The following is a 22,052-nucleotide window of genomic DNA, read 5'->3' as shown; positions in this document are numbered from 1 at the left end:
CTCTTTTAGCTTTTGGTACTTAAATTTTTTTTTGGTTGGTAAATTATGTGATAACTCTATAAATTACAGTGATAATAAACATTTAAATCAGCTTTATGTATAGTTTATAAGTCAAGTAATATATTAAATATAAACCCGTACAAATTACCTAACAAAAATTACCAAAAACATTTGTTGTTTGTCGTCGTCGTATTAGTAAAAGATAGACCCTGAAACACCAATCCACCCAGCATAAATCTTTGAAACCTTCTGAGAGAGAGCGACAAGACCCAAAGTTGGGTCCTTTAAATTTCAATTAAATTCTTCTTAAAATTATTTTAAAAAAAAAAAACTTGGGAAAATTCTACAAAATCAGAGTACAACAGTCTATTCTTATATTTCTGTGGACCTGATAACTGAAAATATCCTCCCATTGGCCATATTACCTTCTACACATTCCCACTGGCCAAATTTTAAAAAGATCGACTTCAATTGCCCAAAATCTTTGCTTTTTCCCCTTATTTGATTTCTTTTTGGTATAAAAAAAAAAAGCAAAAAGATTTCATCTTTCTGTTTATTCTCTGTATATAAATTGGAACCTATTTTGCTTCTTCATTCTCCTTTTTCAGACTTATCTTATTTTGGCCACTCTTCTCTTCTCTGTGACTAAGAGTGTTTTTTTTGTTTTCAATCAAAAAGTTTGAAGCTTTCCAAGTTTTCCTTCATGGGTTACTGATTCTTTATACTAAATTAATGATTTTTTAATTTGGGTATTAGTAAAAAAAAAGTGGGGAGTGACACAAGAAGCAGTATAGTCATTAGTTTCCCACTAAGCAAAGCACCGAGACTTCTTCACCAACAACAACAACAACGACCTAATAATATGTGTCTTTGTTTGTGATTTTGGGATCATCTGAGACACCATGAGAGGAGATAGCTTCTCGGTGAGTATTGAGAATCTTCCTGATTCTCCAATGGGTTCAAGGAAGAAGAAGATGAAGATCAGGAAGGTGTTTGATAAAATGACTGAATGGGTTACCCCTTGGAGAAGTAATTTTGAGAGTCCAAGAGAGAGGATGATTATGCGTGGTGATGTTGAGCAAGATGAGTTTCAGTACGCGAGTAGTCACTGTTTGTCTTCTTACTACAGTGTCTTTGTTGCTCGCCTCGCTATTATGGTTAGATTTGTTCTGTTTTTTCTTCTCTCTCGATTTTGATTTTGTTTGATTTGGTATGTTTAGTTTTTATGATCAAACTTGAAAATCAATCCTTTTTGATGAGAAGAAAGGTGAAAGCTTTGTAAGTTGAGGTGTGTATGTGTGTGTGTGTGCAGGTGATGCTAGCGATTCTGATAGGGCTTTTAACCGTTCTGACATGGCATTTCACGAGGGTTTACACGAAGCAGTCGCTTCAAACCTTAGCATATGGTCTTCGGTACGAGCTTCTTCAGCGTCCAGTCTTACGGATGTGGAGCGTTTTGAACACCACATCCGAGCTAACAACAGCTCAAGTCAAGCTATCTGAATATGTTATCAAAAAATATGACAAGCCTACTACTCAAGAAGAACTCGTTGAGGTTTTGTTTTCTGTTTCTTCTCTGTGGTCCTATGTTTGACTTGAGATCTTTTATTTATTATTATTTTTGTTAACTTGACCAGATGTATCAAGCAATGAAAGATGTGACATGGGCTCTGTTTGCTAGTGCCAAAGCTCTAAATGCCATAACTATTAATTACAGAAATGGATTTGTCCAAGCTTTTCATAGAGATCCAGCAAGTAGCAGCACATTCTACATCTTCTCTGATCTTAAAAACTACTCCATCAGTGGAACGGGGCCTGGAGATGTAAGCGGGTGGAACAACCAGTCAATACACGGGAACATGTCTGCCATTTGGTACCAGCAGCAGCTTGATCCAATAACAGGGGAAAAATTGGGAAAGCCTCTGAAAATTCCACCGGATGATCTGATCAACATCGCGGGAATCTCACAAGTGCCTGATGGTGAAGCTTCTTGGCATGTGACGGTGAGCAAATACATGGACTCTCCGCTTCTCTCAGCGGCTTTGCCGGTCTTTGATGCATCCAATAAGAGTATTGTGGCTGTTGTGGGGGTGACAACTGCACTTTACAGTGTAGGGCAGTTGATGAGAGATCTTGTAGAAGTCCATGGTGGACATATTTACTTGACATCTCAAGAAGGATACTTGCTTGCTACTTCCACAAATGGTCCTCTTTTAACAAATACATCAAACGGGCCTAAGCTAATGAAAGCCACTGATTCAGAGGAGTGGGCTATCAAGGCAGGAGCTCAGTGGTTAGAGAAAACTTATGGAAGTAACCGCCCACACGTTGTTCATGCTGAGAATGTAAAGCTTGGTGACCAACAATATTACATTGATTCATTCTATCTTAATCTCAAGAGACTTCCAATTGTAAGTTTTTCTCTATCAAGAGTCTAAAGCTAGATTTAGATGCCCCGGGTCACGTTGTTTAGTTTTCTGTTCATGTATTTTGCAGGTAGGTGTTGNCTGGTGGAAATTCACTTAACATTACCGTTTTGCTACAATCCATATCTCTTTTAGCTTTTGGTACTTAAATTTTTTTTTGGTTGGTAAATTATGTGATAACTCTATAAATTACAGTGATAATAAACATTTAAATCAGCTTTATGTATAGTTTATAAGTCAAGTAATATATTAAATATAAACCCGTACAAATTACCTAACAAAAATTACCAAAAACATTTGTTGTTTGTCGTCGTCGTATTAGTAAAAGATAGACCCTGAAACACCAATCCACCCAGCATAAATCTTTGAAACCTTCTGAGAGAGAGCGACAAGACCCAAAGTTGGGTCCTTTAAATTTCAATTAAATTCTTCTTAAAATTATTTTAAAAAAAAAAAACTTGGGAAAATTCTACAAAATCAGAGTACAACAGTCTATTCTTATATTTCTGTGGACCTGATAACTGAAAATATCCTCCCATTGGCCATATTACCTTCTACACATTCCCACTGGCCAAATTTTAAAAAGATCGACTTCAATTGCCCAAAATCTTTGCTTTTTCCCCTTATTTGATTTCTTTTTGGTATAAAAAAAAAAAGCAAAAAGATTTCATCTTTCTGTTTATTCTCTGTATATAAATTGGAACCTATTTTGCTTCTTCATTCTCCTTTTTCAGACTTATCTTATTTTGGCCACTCTTCTCTTCTCTGTGACTAAGAGTGTTTTTTTTGTTTTCAATCAAAAAGTTTGAAGCTTTCCAAGTTTTCCTTCATGGGTTACTGATTCTTTATACTAAATTAATGATTTTTTAATTTGGGTATTAGTAAAAAAAAAGTGGGGAGTGACACAAGAAGCAGTATAGTCATTAGTTTCCCACTAAGCAAAGCACCGAGACTTCTTCACCAACAACAACAACAACGACCTAATAATATGTGTCTTTGTTTGTGATTTTGGGATCATCTGAGACACCATGAGAGGAGATAGCTTCTCGGTGAGTATTGAGAATCTTCCTGATTCTCCAATGGGTTCAAGGAAGAAGAAGATGAAGATCAGGAAGGTGTTTGATAAAATGACTGAATGGGTTACCCCTTGGAGAAGTAATTTTGAGAGTCCAAGAGAGAGGATGATTATGCGTGGTGATGTTGAGCAAGATGAGTTTCAGTACGCGAGTAGTCACTGTTTGTCTTCTTACTACAGTGTCTTTGTTGCTCGCCTCGCTATTATGGTTAGATTTGTTCTGTTTTTTCTTCTCTCTCGATTTTGATTTTGTTTGATTTGGTATGTTTAGTTTTTATGATCAAACTTGAAAATCAATCCTTTTTGATGAGAAGAAAGGTGAAAGCTTTGTAAGTTGAGGTGTGTATGTGTGTGTGTGTGCAGGTGATGCTAGCGATTCTGATAGGGCTTTTAACCGTTCTGACATGGCATTTCACGAGGGTTTACACGAAGCAGTCGCTTCAAACCTTAGCATATGGTCTTCGGTACGAGCTTCTTCAGCGTCCAGTCTTACGGATGTGGAGCGTTTTGAACACCACATCCGAGCTAACAACAGCTCAAGTCAAGCTATCTGAATATGTTATCAAAAAATATGACAAGCCTACTACTCAAGAAGAACTCGTTGAGGTTTTGTTTTCTGTTTCTTCTCTGTGGTCCTATGTTTGACTTGAGATCTTTTATTTATTATTATTTTTGTTAACTTGACCAGATGTATCAAGCAATGAAAGATGTGACATGGGCTCTGTTTGCTAGTGCCAAAGCTCTAAATGCCATAACTATTAATTACAGAAATGGATTTGTCCAAGCTTTTCACAGAGATCCAGCAAGTAGCAGCACATTCTACATCTTCTCTGATCTTAAAAACTACTCCATCAGTGGAACGGGGCCTGGAGATGTAAGCGGGTGGAACAACCAGTCAATACACGGGAACATGTCTGCCATTTGGTACCAGCAGCAGCTTGATCCAATAACAGGGGAAAAATTGGGAAAGCCTCTGAAAATTCCACCGGATGATCTGATCAACATCGCGGGAATCTCACAAGTGCCTGATGGTGAAGCTTCTTGGCATGTGACGGTGAGCAAATACATGGACTCTCCGCTTCTCTCAGCGGCTTTGCCGGTCTTTGATGCATCCAATAAGAGTATTGTGGCTGTTGTGGGGGTGACAACTGCACTTTACAGTGTAGGGCAGTTGATGAGAGATCTTGTAGAAGTCCATGGTGGACATATTTACTTGACATCTCAAGAAGGATACTTGCTTGCTACTTCCACAAATGGTCCTCTTTTAACAAATACATCAAACGGGCCTAAGCTAATGAAAGCCACTGATTCAGAGGAGTGGGCTATCAAGGCAGGAGCTCAGTGGTTAGAGAAAACTTATGGAAGTAACCGCCCACACGTTGTTCATGCTGAGAATGTAAAGCTTGGTGACCAACAATATTACATTGATTCATTCTATCTTAATCTCAAGAGGCTTCCAATTGTAAGTTTTTCTCTATCAAGAGTCTAAGCTAGATTTAGATGCCCAGGGTCACGTTGTTTAGTTTTCTGTTCATGTATTTTGCAGGTAGGTGTTGTCATTATTCCCAGGAAGTTCATTATGGGAAAAGTGGATGAAAGGGCCTTCAAGACTTTGGTCATACTGATTTCTGCTTCTGTCTGCATCTTCATTATTGGGTGCGTCTGCATCTTAATTCTCACAAATGGAGTTTCAAAGGAGATGAAACTAAGAGCAGAACTGATAAGGCAACTGGATGCAAGAAGAAGAGCTGAAGCTTCAAGCAACTACAAAAGCCAGTTTTTGGCAAATATGAGGTTAGTCATCACTGTATCTGCAAGAAACAAGTTCTTGCGATTCTTAAATATTTTTAACGCTAAATACTGAAATGAGCTTTTTGGAATTTTCTGCATAATTCTAGCCATGAGTTGAGGACACCTATGGCTGCTGTGATTGGATTACTAGATATTCTTATATCAGATGATTGTCTTTCAAATGAGCAATATGCAACAGTCACTCAGATCAGAAAGTGCTCCACTGCTCTCCTTCGTCTCCTCAATAACATACTGGACTTGAGTAAGGTGAGAAATTATAAGAATCTTTTATTTTATTTTAGTTTTGATACATGAAGAAAATCTTCAAGCTTTAGTATTACATCTGCTGTCCATAAGTTAGGTAGTGAGTAGACATTTTAGCTGTTTCAGCTCTGCTTTTCCTAAAACTAGCGTGTAATTTGCAGCTACAAGCTAATTCTGCCTTTTCTACTTCATAGGTTGAGTCAGGAAAGCTTGTTCTGGAAGAAGCTGAGTTCGATTTGGGACGAGAACTCGAAGGACTTGTTGACATGTTTTCAGTGCAGTGTATTAACCACAATGTAGAGACAGTTCTAGACCTCTCTGGTATGACTTGGTATTATATTTTAGACGGCCAGTGACGAATTTTCTTTACAGTGAATTATTGGGTTACGAACTCTCATATATTTTGGTCTTTTCGCAGATGATATGCCAGCATTAGTCAGAGGGGACTCAGCAAGACTTGTGCAAATCTTTGCAAATCTTATAAGCAATTCTATTAAGTTTACAACAAGTAAGTTCTGTTACCATCTAACGTCACTTCTTTTTCAATGACAGTGATGCATTGCTAGTCTTAAAAAGATGGTTTCTTTGCAGCTGGTCACATTATTCTTCGTGGATGGTGCGAGAACATGAATTCTCTACATGATGAGATGAGCTTAACTGTTGACAGGAAGAAACCATGGGCTCCAATGAAGACAAAAATGGTGCAACACAGAAGTCATTTCCAGAAGTCTTTTAAGAATACGAACAAAATGGTTCTTTGGTTTGAGGTTGATGACACTGGATGTGGTATGACACTTGAGTTCCTTAATTATATGTCCTTTTCGCTATCCACTTCACCATCTTCCAGATTCTGAAATTTCTTTGTTATATAATTATTATATGCAGGAATAGATCCAAGCAAATGGGACTCTGTGTTTGAGAGCTTTGAGCAAGCTGATCCTTCTACCACTCGGACGTAAGTGATCATGATTAAGTCCATGCAGTATATGTTTAAGCAAAACTATGCTGCTAGTTAAATCTTTTAGCTCACTTGTCTTATATTTCTTCAGGCACGGAGGAACTGGTCTTGGACTGTGCATCGTGCGGAACTTGGTGCGTGAAGTCACTGTATTTTAGAATCAGATGAGTCACAAAGCAATTAAATCATCTGAAACCTACTTTGTAATTTTATAGGTAAACAAAATGGGTGGAGAAATCAAAGTAGTACAGAAGAATGGCTTAGGGACGCTAATGAGACTATACTTGATTTTGAGTATTCCTGACACTGCAGATCAAAACATCCAGCCAGATTTTTCCAAATACGGTCTCGTGGTATGTAAATCTGAGAAAGAAATTGTGACGAATGCATCATGGATTAAAAGCTTCCGTGTTTGTAAAAGTGTTATTGGTTTTGACTGTGACAGGTTTTGCTTTCTATGTATGGAAGTACAGCAAGAATGATCACATCAAAGTGGTTACGTAAACACGGCATTGCAACTGTTGAAGCATCAGACTGGAACGAGCTGACTCACATCATTAGAGACCTGTTTGAGACCGGAAGTGGTGACAAGAGCTTTGATTCACAGCACAATATTGCCGATCCACTGAGAGCTGAGCCATCAAATATAAAAGAAATCGAGAACCCTGTGTTTGTCATAGTGGTGGATATAGGAGTACTTGATCTCACTACAGATATATGGAAGGAACAGCTTAACTACCTCGACAGATTCTCAAGCAAAGCTAAGTTTGCTTGGCTGTTGAAGCATGACACCTCCAATACTGTTAAAACAGAACTTAGACGAAAAGGGCATGTCATGATGGTTAACAAACCGTTGTACAAGGCAAAGATGATCCAGATTCTGGAGGCTGTAATAAAAAACCGGAAGAGAAGCTTGTCTAGTGGGTTAAGAAACAGAGGAAACATAAGTGATGAATCCCACGATTGCTTAGAAATCGATCCAACACAGTTCGACACTTGCAGTTCCGATGATTCCTCTGAGACATCTGGCGAGAAACAAGTAGATAAATCTGTGAAACCAAGCACCTTGCAATCTCCAGTGCTTAAGAACTATCTCATTGACGCCACTAACAGCAAAGGTGATTCAACATCTGCAAGTATGACTCAAAAGAATCCAGAAGAAGAAGATTGGAAAGATCGCTTGTATTCAGGAATTGCGTTGGATGGAAAGAATCTTAAATCTCTTGAAGGTATAAGGATCTTGCTGGCTGAAGATACACCCGTTCTTCAACGAGTAGCCACCATAATGCTTGAGAAAATGGGAGCAACTGTAACTGCAGTAGGGGATGGACAACAAGCAGTTGATTCCCTCAACTACAGGTCTATCAATGCTCAAGCTCCAACTGAAGAACACAAATCGTCAGAAGAAGAGACTGCTCCGTGGAGTAGCTTACGGCATTCCTCACCTTATGACTTGATCCTCATGGATTGCCAGGTACAGTTACTATTCACTTTTCTGAATTCAATTCAATTTGTAATGTAAAATACAATGATGTTTATTCAACATTTGTCTCATGGCAGATGCCAAAAGTGGATGGATACGAGGCAACAAAGGCGATAAGGAAAGCAGAGATTGGCACTGAACTGCACATTCCAATCGTGGCATTGACAGCGCATGCAATGTCTTCTGACGAAGCGAAATGCTTGGAGGTTGGAATGGATGCTTATCTCACAAAGCCTATAGACCGAAAGCTTATGGTCTCCACCATTTTGTCACTCACTAAACCATCACTATCCCAAACTTCATCTTCCTCTTGAAGGCTACAAATCTAACTGGAGAACTTTTTTTTACTAGGTTCGAGATCTTGCATTTTGTATATATATGTGAATTCGTAGTTGACAAAGAGGTTTTGGGGGGTGGGGGGGGAGAGGAATGAATCCAGCTTTTTTGGTCATTTTTGTTTACAAAGAATGTTTTTTTGGGTCATTTTTGTACTTAATAAGAATACTACATGTATACACTTGTTTTGAAGATGTGAAGTTAAACGACAAAGTTTCCAGTGCTGTTGTATGTCGTTTTAAGGTAAGGAAGGCAAATGTATTGTATACCGGCCAAATTTAAAAAAAAACGGTTAACAAAATGGCCCATGCAGGTTTCGAACCTGCGACCTTCGCGTTATTAGCACAACGCTCTAACCAACTGAGCTAATGGGCCAGTTGTTCTACCTTCTACGATATGTATTATAATTCAAAAACAGAGGGGAGATGCTGAATTTGATGATTTGTTCCAAGGGATACACCTTAAATCACCTATTTAATAAAACGGAAGTACACGACTTCAAATTGGTAGACCATATAATATTAATATAAGTTATAACTAAGATCAATTATTTGTTAGGTTATATGGATTAATTATGTGATAGATTATATAGATTTAGGATTAGAATCCTCTTAAAAAAGATATTTCAAAGAATAAAATAAATTTTTTAAGGGAATATTCAACTAACTATATCTAGGCAAAAAAATCTCAGAATTTAATAGAAATTAATCACTTTCCCACATGTTACAAGTGATTTCCGATTATGCTAAAAATAAAATATTACCTAACTTTATCAGAAAATTTTAACTGAGTAACGACTAGAAATTTGAATATTTAAGTTCATTTCATATATTTCTTTTGTTGAACTGTATAGTTTTATATACTATAATAAAATTTTAAAATAATTTAGTTTGGAATCTTTAAAAATAGTTTAATTTGATATTTTTAAGAATATCATAAATATATAATAGATCAAAATTAAACACTCTAATTTGATTTATTATAGTACGGGTCAATAATATGTCACTATAATATGAAAAAAAATTCAAAAGAATATGGTTTCTTGCTATAGCACGGGTTAAAATTTCAAAAATATGAATTCTCGGATTAAATTTAAGTTTGGAATAATGTTTTTTTGTTGGTTTTCTCGGTCACGATGATTTTGACAAACATACATTACATATTTGGTCCTAAAACTAATATGTGTCATACTATAGGTTAAGTTATAGAATTAACAATCAAAATACAATATATAATTTTAAACACTAAACAAATCAAACAAAATTAACAAACAAAAAATAATTTTTTATCACACAACTTAATCTGCGTTATACTGCGGGTCAAAATCTAGATATAATAGAATATATCTTACAAAATATATATTATTTTCATAAGTCATAATCAGTATATGATTTCATGGTATAGTGTTCCATCTAAAAAATATTTTAAAACAAATAAAATAATCACATATATGATACCAAACAAACAAAATGAAAGAATTTCAACCCGTGCTCTAGCACGGGTCATATTCTAAGTACAGTAATTAATACAGTAGCATGTTGTCACAATTTAAAAGATTAGTATAGTATGATGAGGACAAAATCTCTGTATCAAATAAATTCCTACCAAACTCTTTGTATCGAAAATCTCCTCTTAACAAAATGATTGATGTAAACTTAATAGCATGTAAAAAAAAGATGTCTATTTCTTGAACCCTCTCTCTCGTTAGCAAGCATTATGCCATTATATAATCTGAACTATAATAGTATCGACCAAGTGTATGTTTGAAATGGCATCGTTTAGCAACAAAGCTAATTTGTGCATGTGCTCTGTATCTTTGGCAGCTATAACATGTCGGTTAACTATTCGAAATGTGGTCTTCCTCCAAATACAAATAGAGCAATTGTGTTTGGTTTAAAGAATGAATCATACTCTTCTTCCTGATAAGGATTTAGGCTTTATGTTGAAAGTGTCTTGCCAATGAGGAATTCTCTAATAAAATTTAGTTAAAAGAAAAAAATCTTGGCAGTTAATAGTTAATACTGTAATAGTAGTGTTTTTGGATGATAAACATAAATTTTATGATCTTCCAAAGAAAAAGAAAAGAATCTAGGCAGTTAATGATGTTAGAGTCACATCTATCGCTGTCACGCCGACGAGTACAGAAACATATCTCCTTTATTACAGAGAAGATCATCTTTCATAATCTAAGGACTTGACAACACTAGAAATTACGTAGTAAAAAAATCAAGCTTTGGAACTAGCCAAATAATAAATTTATTGGTGCTACAACTGCCCAAAAAAAAAACAAAAAAACCTAACATTTACTTCGCTTTTCCTATAAATCTCTTCAAGGTCATAAACATTTTTCAACAGTTGTGTGTAGCTTTGGAGATCTCTCTGCTTTTATCCCCCAAGTAAGCTTCTTCCATCAAGTTTTTTTTGTTCTAAAACAAAAATTAGCAACTTTAACGATTGTGTAGTATAGCTTGAAACTGGTTATGGAGTTACAAAATAAGTTTTGATTTTGGTTAAGCATTCAGGTGAACAAGAAAAATTATTTGATGCTTGCTATAAAATGAATACAATGAGCTTGAGTCTTGAGCCCTCTCATGTTAGAAATATTATCCACTATATAATCTGAACAATAATATGTGACCAAGTGCATTTTTCTGAACTCTCTTGAAGGTCGATTTGTGTAGTTCGGTCAAGTATCTCCCTATATGCAGTTTAATCTCCAGTTTCTCATATTGTTTCTTTTTTTTTTCTTGAAGAAATGGTAGGTAACGAGGAAGAGGCCGCTAGGACAAAGACATTGGTAGATAAGTTGATGCGAGATGGTGATTTTGTTGGTGCCAAGCGTCTTTTAATGGGGGCTCAGAGTCAGAGACTCTTCTCAGGTCTTCACAGCTTACCACAGATGTTAGCCGTATGTGATGTCCACACTTCTGCCGTCAAGAAAATCAACGGTCTCAAGGACTGGTACAATATTCTTCAAGTTATGCCTTCTTCTGACGATGTTACAATCAGGAAGCAGTACAAGAAGCTCGCTTTGCTTCTCCATCCTGACAAAAACCACTTCCCCGGTGCAGAGACTGCCTTCAGGTTGATTCAGGAAGCTAACACATTGCTCACTGACAAGGAACAACGGTTAGTGTACGATGGAGCATTGAAGAAGGCAAACAGTGTCTTTAACAAAAAAAAAAGAAAGAAGGCAAACAGTACTGCTCCTCGTTTTACATGTTGTAAATGTGGTGTTTTGAGACCATATGCAGACACGTCTGAGATCTGCCAGAGTTGTGTGATACGAAATGCTGAACGTAAAATACTGTATATATATCCTGAAGGAAAGATTTGGGGACCGTTCCCTGTTTCAAAAATTATTAGATGGTTTGAAGAAGGGTTTTTCGAGGCAGACCTACAGGTTCGCTTTGCAGATGCTCCGGAAGGAACCCCTTTCCAAGATCTAGGCAATATCTTGCCAGATTTGAAGCCAAAAGAAAGTGTTCATGGGGATATGAGTACATCAGACTCCGTATTACCTAATAAAGATCTCTCCCTCAAACGTTGATGTGGAATTGAGAATACGACAACGGTAGCAAGTAACTCGGGAGTATGAGATTCTAGCATATATTAGGTAAGCCCTTTTTGAAACTGGAATGAGATTGATTTACTTAGTGAGTGACTCAAATCAATCTAATGGCTGAGCTAGCGCAGCTAAGTATGTGAAGTTGTAGTAGTGTAATATTAGGTCTGTAAAATACAGTAATCGTTTTTAAGGTTATGAGAAAGGGAGAGGGTGATAAATGTTCAGCTTATGGTGTCCTCTTCCTTAATGAAGCAAGCCAAACGGTTTATTAACTTGTGTTAATTTCTTTATAAACTCTGTAGACTCATCAAGTACCATTGACTCAAAATATGTCTGAAGGAACTTATACGTTGTTCTATATGAAGTAAGAAAGTACTTCTGGTCGGTAGTAACTTATCGGAAAAACAGAGGCACTGGCTAGCTGCATGGCAAAAAGGGGCAGCTTCATCGAATCGGTGACTTGCACCGTAGTTATTTGTGTCTCTGCTGATTTTAGTGAGATTTTTGAGATTGCTCTGTTTTTTTGGGTTTACTTCTCTTGTTTTGAGGATTTTGTGATGGGTGAGAAGTGGAGGTTGAGAGGTTAATTCATATGGAAATATATTACAGAGGGTAGACGACTGGCATATTTTGACACAAAATTCTGATTTTTGTATGATACCACTACTACCTCAAAGCATACTGAACGAAATCCCATGTTCAAAGTATTCAAGACATGAAAACATACCAAAACTGGTTGCACCATCTGAATATACCATTGAGAAATTTATATAAATCCCATACTAGTGTGAGACTTTTGGTTGTGTTACTTGTTTATTAATCTACAAACTAGTAGACTTATGTAAAGTTGAAGTGGAAAATCCAACATCTCTGCATTCTTCAACTAGTCATTGAAATGGAAGGAATAATAGAGAGGTAGAGTAGTAGTGCAATATTAGGTCTCAGCCAAAGCTGGAAACTATTTATCAGTAAAACAGAAGTAATCGTTTTTTTAAAGGATTAAGAGAGCTTACTTCTTCGAACCCTGGAACAACCTTTAAGCCCAATGTGTTTTCTTCTTAAGCCTTCACTAGACGAGTGGAAGAGACAGAGAGAGATAGAGAGACATACGAAAACGTAGAGAAATTACAAAATGGAGCAGGCTTTTTGTGCTTTGCTTTTCTTTTTCTTCTGCTTTGGAGGTTGAAGAACCACTCGGATTGCTGCATCAAATACACCTTTCACGTTCTGCACTTTCATTAAAGAAAAACACAGAAGCTTTGAGAAAAAGCTCAAGTAAAAGAAACAAGGTAATGTGTAATAATACTCTAAAACAAAAGGGAAGTTTTTGTTTCTTGCCTCCTGTGTTTTTGAACTACACTCGATGTATGCAGGAGCTCCAATTAGCTTCTTCAGTTCCTCTCCCTTTGATGCCCAAAGTGAGGAATGGTTAAGAGGGTTTCGTTTAAGTACCAAGCTGAGTATATTGACCCGTTTTAAAGAAAATTCTGTGTACCTGAGCAGTGGTAATAGGTACAGCACCAGGGTGGTCAATGAAGAACTGTTTGTCATCCCGAAGATCTGACATATATGATGAAAAAAGCGCATAAGCAGCAGACAAAAAGTCAAAAAAATAAAAATTACGTCTAAATGGTTCAGGCAGCAGGCCGAAAGTGAAGCAGTGGTTTTAAAAGTAAGAAACAGAATCGGTTACACCAATTCTGACTGAAGGTCTTGTATAAGACTTTTCTATTAGCTTTATAATTGCCAGACATCCAATAGCTGCTTACATGCATGTAGTTGTCTCTTACAAAGGAGGTGGCAAGTTAACTATCACGAGAAAATGTGAGATATGATGCATAATGTATCGCGAAGTTCATTACAACCGAGGACAAAACATCATAAACACGCTTGTAAACCTAGATTATTGCACCTTTGTAATACTCAGAAAAACCAGCCCTAATTCCTAGACACCCAACAGCTTCTTAATGCATGTGGTTGGGTTGTGTCTTACAACTTAACTATCACGAGAAAGTGTAAGATAAGATAAACCATTTGATCCGTATTCTATCACAATATTAAATAGAATAGAAAGAAGAAAAATCACAGTCAAGCTTGTAAACCTAGATTATTGTAGGATTTGTAATACACTAATACTCCAGAAACCAGCCCTAATTTCCACTAGATAAAAAGAGCTAAAATGTCCTATACTACTACATGGATATATCTTGGAAGTGAACAAATCAAAACAGAACCAATGAATGTATTGTACTGTAAACACAAATCTGGTGAAGCAAAGCTTAAACATATCTTGGATTATTGCAGGAGCAGTAAATGTATCATAAGGTAGTGTGAAATAGTTTTACAACTATGCAGAGAAGCTGAAACAACGAGGAAAACCAAAAAGCAGGAGCGTGTTTTATCTCTCGAATACGAAACAAAGGAATTTTGTGCCAAAAGAACAAGTTACCTAGTTTGGTTCCAACAAGAACTATTGGGACACCAGGGGCATAGTGCTTCAGCTCTGGGATCCACTACAAACAGGAAATAAAGCAGCAAAAATCACAAACCAGAAAACCTTTTTTTTAGTTGTCAATAACAAAAACTTGTAGCAAACTTTTCAATTCAAAACGCACCTTCTTGGAGACATTCTCATAACTAGCCTTACTGATAAGAGAGAATGCTAAGATGAAAACGTCAGCACCGCGGTAACTCAAAGGTCTTAATCTGTTATAATCTTCCTGCCCTGTTACAACAAAACAAAACTTCAGACCCACACAAATTATGAAAAGTCCAAACCTGCTGCTGCTAGTATAAACAAATATCCCAATAATGTCAGTACCTGCGGTATCCCATAGTCCTAGGTTGACAGTGCTCCCGTTAACAACCACATTAGCACTAAAGTTATCGAAAACAGTCGGTACGTAATCCTGTTCCAGAGAAAGCCACAAGATTGAATGATATACAAATCTCCAACATAACAAGTCAATAACAAAAACAAACAGCTTTGTATATGATTGAATCGAAGGTTGGAGAATCGGATTGTATACCGTAGGAAAAGTGTTGCTGGTGTAAGAAATCAGCAAACAGGTTTTGCCAACAGCTCCGTCGCCAACGGTGACACACTTTATGAACCTCGAAGCGCTCATTGCCTTACGCTTTTTTCTTCTTCTCCTCCACCAGAAATGGAGCTACCGTTTTTTGATCACACACGACCAAAAGAACTCTAGATGATGGAGGATGATGATATTCAAAAATAGCAACCTCAGATCTACAAAACCTGAGGGAAACCACAACAAAGGGAAATTATTAAAAAAAAATAAAGGCCTCGATAGCGGTGTTTTCCCCCTTTTGCAATTCGCCGTCTACGGTACAGAACAAACAAGAAAAACCCTAGAAATGTCAAAACAGGAAACCCTAAATGTAGAGAGATAAGAAGAGAGGGGATGAATCAAAGAAGAATAAGGAAGGTGAACAAGAATGATGAATCGAATCGAGAAACTAGGGAGAGAGAGAGAGAGAAAGAGAGGAAGGAAGCAAGAAGAAATGTTATGGCCGGAAATTTATGCCATTGAAGCGTTCACAAAAGGAACAATCTCCTCCATCAACTTCCCCTATTCTTTTGCTCTCTCTTCCTTTCTTTCTTTTTCTCGTTTCTTTTTTCTGTTTTATTTGTTTTTCCTTTTTAACATTTTTAACAAAAGTTTCTTACAAATTAATTTATTTATTATTGTCAGTTTGTCACCAAAGTTTTTCTATGAATTGAATTGAGCTTCTGTTTTTTTTTTTTCACTGTCTAATTTTTTCAGCAAAAATGACAAATGTCATGTGTAAAAAAGACTAAAGTGAACTGCATAAAATTCCATAACAAAATTGAAAATTCTTATTTTTATTTATTTGATACGATACTAGCTACTAAGAGTAGAGTAATCGAAATGAAACCTCATATAGGTCGTTAAAGTTTGTTAATTATGCCTGCGTTAAGACTGACAACAACTTATTTGGTAAAACATGATTCAAGAAAATGTTTTTTTGTGCGTCAATAGAATACAAATACCTCACTCACCTAAGATCCAATGTTAACCTCAATGTAAGAGTACTAACAAGTGTGACCAATAAAAAAAGATTCGTATAGACACAGCAAAACCCGCAAGTAACCAACACAACACAAGTCCCTTCTTAATTCCCAAACGACCCAAAGCTTTTTTTAAAAACAAAAGGTGACTTCTTTTTTACCAAATCAGATTCTATACTTTGATCTCCTCGTATCTGTCACCAATGGCACCGCCTTTCTGCTTTTGAAACTCCATGAACTGAAGCGTACTTGCAAACAACGATTCAGCATATGGATCAGATGGCATTGATTCTTCGTTCTTGATCAGTTGGATCAGGCTCTCCACTGATTCAACTGTTATCTGTGGAATCCCTTTCTCATAGAAATAAAGATACCTGCCAAAAATTCACATTATTACATGATGCTGTTTGCTTCTCACAAGGGATGAGAAAATGAGATATAAAGCAAAAATAGCCATTTACTTGTTTAGTATCTCGATGAAGAGGGTAACAGATCCTGCACTACCCTGACCATTGCTACCCATTTGTTGAGCCGAATTTGCAATTTTAAGCGCTCGTTTGAGACAAAGCAGAACCCTGATTTCAAAAGCAAAATTACGATCAGGTGGTGAGTTATAACACGCATTGTGTTGTATTGCACACACGGAAATATACCTGTCTCCATCTTGTATGGTCTCATGATCTTCAAGCCAGAATAGATGAGAACATGCATAAACAGCTCGACATTGGTCAGGTTTCTTTAGAAGTTTCGCTGAATACTGCAAGAGGATAAGTTTTTCCCTTATCAAACTTTAAGCAGAGACAATTGAATATGGCAAGAGACTAATTAACATATAATTCATGAGGAAATACCCCCGTAGCCTTGTGTGTTAAAGTATCTCTATTCTCAACACCAAATACGTGCATCCTTTGCAGAGTTCCAATTATAAGTTGTAACGCAGTCACTTGGGCCTTTGAGTCCTGTTCAAAAGGCAAGTTATGAAGAGAGTTAAACTCACCCAGTTACTTTGGTTTAGACACCAGACATATGAAAGTCGAAGATATAACTTACTGAAATTTCTTCTTCGTATAAGATGTATGCCTGGGTGAAAAATTCGTATGCAATAGGTTCTTCATCACACTTATTCGCGGCCTGATGATAGAGGACAAATCTGTGAGCATTTTACCGATGTCAGTGCATACTTAATAACAGGTAATTTGTCTACCTCAGCACATTGCAAGTACAACCGGAATGCCAAGTCAGGTGATGGAACATTAGGTAGTGCTTCAATAATCTGAAACAAGCAAAAATTCCGTCAGATAAAGACAAGAACTGAAGACTGTGGGGATCAGTTGTATGTTCTAACTTTGGCCAAGTTTACTTCAAATAATGTAGCTCTGACACACATTGATCTACACAAATAAAATAAAAACAGATCTGAACACTATAGGCAGTGGAATGTTAGGAAAACTTACCTGATTTAGAAATTGGAATATTTTAGTAGCAGTAACAGAAGCCTCTTTTCCAAAAGGATTGTCTCCTTCCACTGGCAATCGCCTGATTAGCTACAATTCAAACAAAATATAACAAAAAATTTAAGAAGAAAAGTTTAACAAACTATATCAGATAGACATCAATGCAGTATGACAGATAAAAGAAACAACAAACCCATGTCATCGCAAATTAAACTCGACATAAATTGTGAGAGGCTTTAAAGATTGGCATCAAAACACTTAACTCTATGTACATTGAATAACTTCGCTTAAGAAGTCAAACCTTTAGAGTAGAAACAACAAGGGGAGGAATGGTAAACTTTAAGCGCTTTGGCCCTCCTGTTAGGAAATGCTTCTTCAGGATACTGATTATCTGAAATTCAACGAAACAACTTCAATCACTGAAAGCCAAAACCTTTATAGAATGTTGAAGGATACGATGACTCCTGGTGATAAAGTACAATTTATGACTGAGTTGGAAAATTACAAACGAAGAAATAAAGGCAACTGTGAGTAAATGCAATAGAACTAGTGCCCTAAAACATTATGAATCTAAATGCAAGCCAATAATTAGAAAGCCTAATGTCAACATAAAGTTATGACACACATGAACAAATATGAATAAGCAAGAGCTCCATGCACCTTAAACATCTCTTCCGTGTCATCATTATATAACATGTGAACGAGACGCGCGACAGAATTCTGCTCTTCCTCAAAATCATCTTCATCAACCTAAGAGGGTAGAAAGATATGTACAGAAGTCAAAACTTAACATTCTTTTGGGGTTCTGGCTCTTATATTTGTACCACAAGTAATTGATCGAATATGTCTCAAAGCACAAGAAAGAAAGTATCACAAAAATGTTTTTACAAACCTCAAGACCTTGCGGCTCATCCAAATCGTTGATAAGTCCTTTAATTAGTTCAAGCAGTGCTTCAACCTAACAAGTTAAAACCAAGACAAAGAAATTCAACTTTACCACACAAATAGCTCAACCCAAAGGGTTAGGGTATAAAAGTACCCTACCTTCTCTGCTGTAGTAATAAGAGTATTGTTTTTCATAATGCTTCGAATTATAACAGTAGCCATTATTCTCTTTGTTTCGTTATCAAGGTACTCCACTACAAGGGGATAGTTTGTTAATTTAAGGGCGATGACAACATCATTATACTTCTCTAGGGGAGCACTTAAAAGCGAGACAATCTCCCTTGTTGCACGAGTGTCATTAATCTTTCCTTTTCCGGACAGTTGCTTAACACATGATCCCTGGGAAGAGAGTGAAGAACATTAGATTCAAACTCTTTTATCCAATGTACCTTATTCCAGTAGAACATCTGTATAAGATACATAGTATGAAGTTTTCTACAATGTAATGTACCATAAACTTGTACAAGAAGCACATACATATAACCGAATAATACATAAATTGCTGAACTAACATTCGCTACCAGAATAAATAAACAAAGATGAAGCAGAATCCAATTTTTCTTCTTTATAAAAAAAGATTGGCATCTTCTGACACAAGTATCACGAATTTAGCAATGTGTCAGCAATGTGAGTAGAATGACAAAATTATCTAATTAATGAGATCCATAGAGTTATTAAGCACCATTGACTGAACACAAAGTATTTAAAGTTGAATTAAGAAGAGAATAATAGGTAAATACAGTCGCTATAAGAAAACTGACCAACACTTGGTCCGCATAATCAAGCCGATCAGGGTGAACATGAAGAGTAAACTTGAGAAGGGAGGAATATAGGGTTACTGCACTCAAAATAGGCATGTCTTCTTGTGCTTCTATCACCTACAACATCATAGTATATCCACTAAGAAACTTTTTCATCGAAGAAAAAAGGTGTCAAAACCACATAATTTAAGAAGTCAGCAAATATGCAGAACTGTGTAAAGAAGGGTCACGTTTTGCAGCAGATACATCCAACACATAAAGAACACTGCATCTTTCTACATGTCGACGGAATCGTCTAAAGTGAAAGAGTTTTACTTAAAAATAGAAATGTCAGGCAACAAAATAGCTGTGCCTTCTTGTGATGCTAACACGTCTGGTTAACAGGATTTCTAAGCTGCCATTACTTTCATCCTTTATTACAGAAAAAAAAGTGCAACTGCACATATCCAGCAAGTTTATCACAGCCTACACGTAAATGTTACCTTTCCAATTGCATTATTCAACTTTGAGAAAGCTTCAACTTGCAGGAAGTAAGGTAATACTTCAGCATTTAAAGCAGCATAATTTGACAGCCTCTCCATTAAACGTGAAAGCACTGTCATGATGTCAACTGATGGCTGAGAAGACAACAAGAGACGAAGTGTGAAAAACAGGAAATTAGTGACCAACTGACACCAAAAAGAAAAACGAAAGTACACTTGATACAAATACGTAGTGACGGGGCGCCTTGTCTAACACAACCAATTAGATAAATGGGAGTAGAGCATAATGCTAAATATGAGAGAGACTCAGACTACCTGCAGTTGTGGACAAGCCCCAAGAAGTACATCTAGAGTCTGCAAGTGATACTCGTCAGGAAAAACTTGAATGATGCAGTCTATTAGGTAATATTGGGCAATCTCATCTCTGCAGTTCACTATCTGAGAAATCATCCGACAAATATCAGTTTTTGGTTAGGAAATAAACTAAGTTTGCATGTGTATGTGTGTTTATAGGATATAATATTTTACCTGCTCTAAGACTCTAGGAAGAACTGTATCTCTGTACATATCAAGGTCCACACCTTCTAACTGACTCAGCACGTGAAGGTTCTTTCCAACCTGATACGTGAGGAAAAACGTACGCTTCCGTCAGTACAAAACCAATGGTAGGCACTTCAGTACACTGCTACCAGCCATAAGAAAGTCATATTACAAGGTCACGAAGCTCGCCCCTCTCTTTCTCCCGTCTCTCCTTGTCTCGAGCAGGTCCCTGCAGACCAGAAAGTCCGATAGCAAGCCTCAACTCAGGATCATCAAAGGGTAACGATTCACAAGCAATACAACACCTGCGTGATCAGAATCATGCTCTCATAGTCCAATTATATCTCCATGACGTGCAAACATTCTGGCAAGCTCGTTTTTAAAATGGGTAGAAGGGTGTATACCAATTTTGAATCATAACTCACCTGATGTTGCATTCTGACCCAGAGTTTATTCATCTCAGTAAAGTTCAATAGTACAAACTCCACTGCATCTGTGACTGTATCAGCATCTCTGTAGAGGGCAGCAAACAAGTCATTAACTAGATGAATCAAGATTTCAGTATATCAGTAGCAAAAGTTTCTTGACCAAATAGAATGGATACTGATACGAATATAGACACGGCTAATTGACCCAGCAGACAGTCAACATCCTAATATCTTAAATGACATCAAAAGAAATTAGGGACCATGGTCTAAGGGGATAAAATAAGCACAGATGCGAGTCCGCCTGCTATGAAAATACAAACCTATCAATAGAGTCTGCGTGCTTACCCTTCATACTCAGAACCAATGTCAGGTAATTTATCTCGACTAATTTGCGCAAGGTAACTTCTCAAGAAGAGACCACGTAGAGGATGCTGAATCCCACGACACATCTCAACAAGATCCTTAAGAATTTCTTTGGCAGGAGCTTCCTTGGTTTTGATATAAACGGATCCTGCTGTACATAGGAGATACCTAGGAAGGGGGAAGTTTTCTTTAACAGATAGTAGTTTAGCTAGAAAAGGGAACACACTAAAGAACTGCCAGCAATATTTAGAGGTAATCAAGTAAACTAGCTTTGGTATCACTTGAATTTGGGATAATAAGAACCAAAATGATTCAAAGTTAAAACTGGGCATTATCCATTTCACGAAGTCCAGAACAATTAAAAAAGCTTGCCAAAAGATAGGGACAGACAAGAGAGAGGGGTTGTATCAGTCACTTACAAACGTGGTAATATGTTACCAGCATGCTGAACCAGCTCATAGAGTTCAATGACCGAGCAGCCACGCCGAGTTTCTTCCATGAAGAAAATTTCAAGTTTCCTCAACTCATCAAAAGCTCGCATATCTAAAACCATCAAATCAGATATCACACACACACAAAAGAACCCATATGTAAGTTAACTATAGGGATTTAGCAAAACACATTATCATGGCACATCAGAAGAAGGAAACAACTCACAGAGATCATAGTACTTGTGAGGTGATAGCTTCGAAGTCCGTAACTCGCTGAGCATCTGAGCCGAATACTTGAGAGCATCTTTCAGATTATTCGAGTCCTAATCAACCAAAAAAACAACAAAATTAGGGTTCTCCTCCAAATTCTACACATCAGATTCATGATACAAAAAGTGCCAAACGAATTTAAAAATTTCTCAATCTCAATTTCACGGACAAACAAATGAAGTGATGATAGAGAGAAAGAGAGCAGAATTTACAATAGCGCGTTGCATGTAGAATGCGTTTTGCTTGAAAGCAGCAGCACCGGCGGCGAGCCACTTCTCTTCATCTTCTGCTCCGTCTGCGATCATCTTCTTCGTCTTTCTCTAAATCTCAATCTCGATCTCTCTGGGTTTTCAGGTTTCTTTCGTTTGACAAAAAAAAAAAAAAAAAAAAAAAAAAAAAAAAAAAAAAAAAAAAAAAAAAAAA

General features: G+C 36.8%; 3 protein-coding genes and 1 non-coding gene across 7 annotated transcripts; 1 reads left to right on the top strand and 3 right to left on the bottom strand.

The window, feature by feature from the left end:
• On the top strand, positions 492 to 8,545 carry LOC104747613 (histidine kinase 1-like). Of its 2 annotated transcripts, none has more exons than XM_019236521.1 (13): positions 492 to 1,157; positions 1,313 to 1,555; positions 1,638 to 2,411; positions 5,048 to 5,295; positions 5,400 to 5,559; positions 5,751 to 5,877; positions 5,975 to 6,064; positions 6,148 to 6,342; positions 6,442 to 6,511; positions 6,606 to 6,648; positions 6,730 to 6,867; positions 6,960 to 7,988; positions 8,075 to 8,545. In XM_019236521.1, the coding sequence occupies exons 1-13, from the start codon at positions 903 to 905 to the stop codon at positions 8,309 to 8,311; spliced, it is 3,609 nt and encodes a 1,202-aa protein (XP_019092066.1). In that variant the 5' UTR covers positions 492 to 902; the 3' UTR covers positions 8,312 to 8,545. The 2 variants fall into 2 exon arrangements, with proteins under 2 accessions (XP_019092066.1, XP_010467580.1); XM_010469278.2 differs by lacking the exons at positions 492 to 1,157; positions 1,313 to 1,555; positions 1,638 to 2,411 and adding exons at positions 3,455 to 3,709; positions 3,865 to 4,107; positions 4,190 to 4,963.
• Positions 8,635 to 8,708, bottom strand: TRNAI-AAU. The gene has a single exon. It is a non-coding gene; the product is annotated as a tRNA-Ile (tRNA).
• Positions 12,749 to 15,544, bottom strand: LOC104747612 (rac-like GTP-binding protein ARAC1). The gene is made up of 7 exons (XM_010469277.2): positions 14,931 to 15,544; positions 14,723 to 14,810; positions 14,517 to 14,626; positions 14,351 to 14,414; positions 13,397 to 13,461; positions 13,240 to 13,305; positions 12,749 to 13,128 (listed from the first exon to the last, which is right to left on the bottom strand). Exons 1-7 carry the CDS (start codon positions 15,027 to 15,029, stop codon positions 13,027 to 13,029), a joined length of 594 nt encoding a protein of 197 aa, XP_010467579.1. The 5' UTR covers positions 15,030 to 15,544; the 3' UTR covers positions 12,749 to 13,026.
• LOC104747611 (vacuolar protein sorting-associated protein 35A) lies at positions 15,881 to 22,010 on the bottom strand. Of its 3 annotated transcripts, none has more exons than XM_010469275.1 (21): positions 21,842 to 22,010; positions 21,586 to 21,682; positions 21,348 to 21,471; positions 20,911 to 21,096; positions 20,563 to 20,650; positions 20,310 to 20,366; positions 20,126 to 20,215; positions 19,913 to 20,035; positions 19,598 to 19,732; positions 19,116 to 19,232; positions 18,454 to 18,693; positions 18,302 to 18,367; positions 18,070 to 18,159; positions 17,711 to 17,800; positions 17,410 to 17,499; positions 17,160 to 17,228; positions 17,006 to 17,086; positions 16,807 to 16,914; positions 16,609 to 16,712; positions 16,417 to 16,530; positions 15,881 to 16,329 (listed from the first exon to the last, which is right to left on the bottom strand). In XM_010469275.1, exons 1-21 carry the CDS (start codon positions 21,932 to 21,934, stop codon positions 16,128 to 16,130), a joined length of 2,364 nt encoding a protein of 787 aa, XP_010467577.1. In that variant the 5' UTR covers positions 21,935 to 22,010; the 3' UTR covers positions 15,881 to 16,127. The 3 variants fall into 3 exon arrangements, with proteins under 3 accessions (XP_010467577.1, XP_010467578.1, XP_019092628.1); XM_010469276.1 differs by having other exon boundaries at positions 21,600 to 21,682; positions 21,842 to 21,982; XM_019237083.1 differs by lacking the exons at positions 21,348 to 21,471; positions 21,586 to 21,682; positions 21,842 to 22,010 and having other exon boundaries at positions 20,310 to 20,442; positions 20,911 to 21,086.

The sequence above is a fragment of the Camelina sativa genome, chromosome 15 (assembly GCF_000633955.1).
Source record: "Camelina sativa cultivar DH55 chromosome 15, Cs, whole genome shotgun sequence".
Lineage (NCBI taxonomy): Eukaryota > Viridiplantae > Streptophyta > Magnoliopsida > Brassicales > Brassicaceae > Camelina > Camelina sativa.
This window is presented reverse-complemented; position numbering and strand designations above follow the sequence as displayed.